Genomic DNA, 4,111 nt, shown 5'->3' on the forward strand with positions numbered 1-4,111 from the left:
TACTGTCATACTCATTGGTATAAATAAGAAGATTCACTCGGTTGTCTGAAACTTGGTTCGTTCATTCTCTCGTTCAGGTTCTATTTTCTTCATCCTGGGCAATTCATCAATCTGAGTCGGTTCAGTGCCAATCACTGATCGGAAAGAAGAAAGCGTTTTAAAAGAATTCGAATTAAATTAACAAAATTTTCATACCCTAATCTAATGGGACAACACGGACACGGTACTTTTGCCCTTCGTTCTGAATTTCTGATGCACCCATCTAATCCAATGAAACGCATGTAATCAAGCTCTTCGTATTTCGATTCCATATTTGCAGGTGATAAGGGCCGACCCTTCAAAAAGTTCAAGCCCTCTAACAAATTCGTTAGTTCACTTGCGATATCTTCGATTTTAGTTCCTCTTTTAGTTCGTTTATTTTCGTGCTTCAACTCCTCTTGATGTTGTTTGCTTCAGGAAGATAGCAGCAAAAGAGGATTCGATGACGATGACGTTTATGGCGGCGACGATGCACACGACGAGGATGGTAAGTTTACCATCTAATTAAATTGCATTTAGGATTAGATTTTGGAGAAGGGGGTTAGTTGAGTTTTTAGGATAATATTGGATTGAGTTTTTTGTATGAATCAGATGGCAAAGTCAAAGATTTTAGCAAATTAGAGCTGAAACCGGATCACCTCAATCGTCCTCTCTGGGCCTGTGGCAATGGCCGCATATTCCTTGAGACCTTCTCTCCTTTGTACAAGCAAGCTTATGATTTTCTTATTGCCATTGCCGAACCCGTTTGCAGGTTGCTTCTTTTCCTTTTGAGTAATCATTTTTATATAGATTTAGATATATGAGGAAGATAGTTGCAGGGTGTGTTGTGTTATTAGATTGTTACTTATAAGTTTGGTGTGTGATGATACTGATGGATAGGCCGGAGTCTATGCATGAATACAACCTTACACCACACTCGCTGTATGCTGCTGTTTCTGTTGGTCTGGAAACAGAAACTATCATATCCGTTTTGAACAAGTTATCAAAGACCAAGCTTCCCAAAGAGATGATTAGTTTCATACATGATTCCACTGCTAATTATGGTAAAGTGAAGCTGGTGCTCAAGAAGAATCGCTACTTTATTGAATCTCCATTTCCTGAGGTATGGAAATGTTGCTCTCAGCCTCTCACTGACCCATTGTGTTTCCCTTAGCAGTCTATGCAAATACTTTGTTAAGATCTTGTTTGTTTCATTATAACAAATTTTATAGGTATTGAAGACATTGCTTAAAGATGAAGTCATATCTCGAGCAAGAATTACTTCTGAGGTTTGTGATCACATTTTTTTCTGCTAAAATGCATATTTTTGGATGTAAAAATTTGCAAATGTTACTATATGCTCAATACTACACAGTGTGCATTCCTGTTACTACTTCTTCCCATGACGTGACTGAATCAGTGAATTTCAAATTCCATATTGTCCTTTCTCTTATAGGGTACAAATGGGGATGGATTTACAATTAGCAAAGCAGCAGGTGAAATTGAAGGCAGACATGACGAGTTGCTAAATGAAGCCGAGGTGGCAGCAGCTGCTGAAGAGAAAGAAACTCATGCTTTTGAAATTAATCCTTCTCAGGTAACTTAGTTGTGAGCTTTTGAAAGAGATTGTCTTATTTTCACTCTGAAGCAAATCCCTTTGTTTTCAGTTTTGCATCATGATACCTAGACTTACACCACAAATTTGAATCAGAGTTCTGTTATTTCTCATGAAAAAATGATGCTGGGTTTGGTAATTCAGGTCCCAAATGAATGGATGAGTTAATTGACTCGAATCCAAGGGGAAAATTTTTAATATATATACAGTAATTAGAAGAAGTAGATAATATTAGCAGCATATTTTTTATTACTAGGTTCTTTTTTCTCTATGCTGTGGCTCTGATATTGTTCTGTATGCTGTTTCGATTGCCACAACGACAAGTGTAAATACATTAAGTGGATTCCACACTAAATCCTTAATTTTACACAGTTGATCGTCACCCAAATTACATAGTTCATCTTTCCATCTTTTTGGCAGTCAACTTTGTTACTTCAGTTTGCGTGAGTATCTGTTTGGAATTCGCCGATAAATAATATGATGTCAAAATGTTTTTAATTTGCAAGAAAATTGAGATTTTATCTGTTGGAAATCAAAATAGTGATTGCAATTGCTTTACATACATTCTATTACAGGTTGAAAATGTAAAGCAACGGTGCTTGCCAAATGCATTAAATTATCCCATGTTGGAGGAGTATGATTTCAGAAATGATACAGTGAGTTTACATAATTTTTCTTCCAAAGAAACCTTATAGGGTTGTAATTATGTTTACTGATAGTACATCTTGCTAATTTACAGTTATGAGCTTTGAATTGGTTATCTTGCATGCATTCAATTGTATTCTGTTAATGTTGCAGGTGAACCCTGACCTTGACATGGAACTAAAGCCTCAAGCACAACCACGACCTTATCAAGAGAAGAGCCTTAGCAAAATGTTTGGAAATGGTAATGCTGATATCTTAAACAAGGACTTTATCTCTTGCAATTTACTAAATTTAGAGCACACATCAACTTTTGTTTTTGAATTGATTGAATTTATTTATTTATTCATTTATTTTTTTAGTTTGGTCTTAAACTTGGGTCTACAACACAATTTTCAAGTTTTGCATATTATGAAGACTATAATTTTCAGCTTCATTAAACCATAACATATAGTTTAAAAACCGTATGCATTAGTATGATTAACATTAATTTTCCTTTGGAATTTGTGTGTTAATATCATAACATATAGATTAAAAATCATGTTAAGGATATTTCGCTAGTGGTGTGGCTGTTGTGGCTGTTGTGACTGGTTTTGGATTGGCATGACTTCAGCAACATTAAATGATTAATGTTTCTATTCTGTAAATGCCTATTGAAATATAAATTATTTCTGAGTGCAACTCTTTTTTTCGCTGCTCAGGTAGAGCAAGATCTGGTATAATAGTCCTGCCCTGTGGTGCTGGAAAGTCCCTGGTTGGTGTATCTGCAGCTAGCCGGATCAAGAAGAGTTGCCTTTGTTTGGCAACAAATGCTGTCTCTGTAGATCAGTGGGCTTTTCAGTTTAAACTATGGTCAACTATCCGAGAGGAAAATATTTGCCGTTTTACATCTGATAGCAAAGAGAGATTCCGTGGTAATGCTGGAGTTGTTGTGACAACATATAATATGGTTGCTTTTGGTGGTAAACGGTCTGAAGAATCTGAAAAGATCATTGAAGAAATAAGAAACAGAGAATGGGGATTGCTCCTTATGGATGAGGTAATCCTAAAACCTACTCTTTCGTTATGATGAAATATAGCTCGTTATTTATGCATGATATCATTGCATAATAAACAGGTGCATGTGGTTCCAGCCCATATGTTTCGAAAAGTCATTAGTATCACTAAATCTCACTGCAAACTTGGGCTAACAGGTATGCTCTTTTATGTTAATTTATTATCACGTGGACTATGATTCTAGCCTCTTTTTTTTTTTTTTGGGTTGGAGTGAGATCTTGACCATTAATATTGCAGCTACACTTGTGAGAGAGGATGAAAGGATTACAGATCTCAACTTCCTAATTGGTCCCAAGCTGTATGAGGCAAATTGGTTAGACTTAGTAAAAGGTGGATTTATTGCAAATGTTCAGTGTGCTGAAGTATGGTGTCCAATGACAAGAGAGTTTTTTGCTGAGTATCTGAAGAAAGAGAATTCCAAGAAGAGGCAGGTAAGGCTTCTCGGAATGTTTGTGGATCTTTTCAGGAGGAAGCATGTAGAGTGATTATGATTTGTTGGTTGTTTCACATGATATATTGTATTAATGGATTAAAAAATCTTTTTTTGAATACTTTCAACTACTCAGAGTTTACTTGTTTTGGATCTACTCTTCCTAACTGATGAGCTTTACATGTGCAGGCACTTTATGTGATGAATCCAAATAAGTTCAGAGCTTGTGAATTTCTCATAAATTACCATGAAAGGGCACGTGGCGATAAAATTATTGTCTTTGCTGATAATCTTTTCGCTCTCACTGAGTATGCCATGAAACTCCGCAAACCAATGATATATGGTGCTAC

The 4,111-nt window shown here is 36.0% G+C and overlaps 1 protein-coding gene across 1 annotated transcript in view; it reads left to right on the top strand.

Moving 5' to 3' along the window:
* Window positions 35-4,111, top strand: part of LOC107637977 (DNA repair helicase XPB1) — a 6,446-nt gene continuing 2,369 nt past the window's right edge. The window contains exons 1-13 of the mRNA XM_016341195.2: window positions 35-223; window positions 320-366; window positions 457-526; window positions 631-790; window positions 919-1,141; window positions 1,251-1,307; window positions 1,475-1,615; window positions 2,209-2,289; window positions 2,432-2,519; window positions 2,977-3,314; window positions 3,393-3,468; window positions 3,569-3,762; window positions 3,951-4,111. Coding sequence (XP_016196681.1) covers window positions 205-223; window positions 320-366; window positions 457-526; window positions 631-790; window positions 919-1,141; window positions 1,251-1,307; window positions 1,475-1,615; window positions 2,209-2,289; window positions 2,432-2,519; window positions 2,977-3,314; window positions 3,393-3,468; window positions 3,569-3,762; window positions 3,951-4,111 — 1,655 coding nt within the window. The 5' untranslated portion in view covers window positions 35-204. The remainder of the gene's footprint in view (window positions 224-319; window positions 367-456; window positions 527-630; window positions 791-918; window positions 1,142-1,250; window positions 1,308-1,474; window positions 1,616-2,208; window positions 2,290-2,431; window positions 2,520-2,976; window positions 3,315-3,392; window positions 3,469-3,568; window positions 3,763-3,950) is intronic.

The sequence above is a fragment of the Arachis ipaensis genome, chromosome B01, assembly GCF_000816755.2.
Source record: "Arachis ipaensis cultivar K30076 chromosome B01, Araip1.1, whole genome shotgun sequence".
Taxonomy (NCBI): domain Eukaryota; kingdom Viridiplantae; phylum Streptophyta; class Magnoliopsida; order Fabales; family Fabaceae; genus Arachis; species Arachis ipaensis.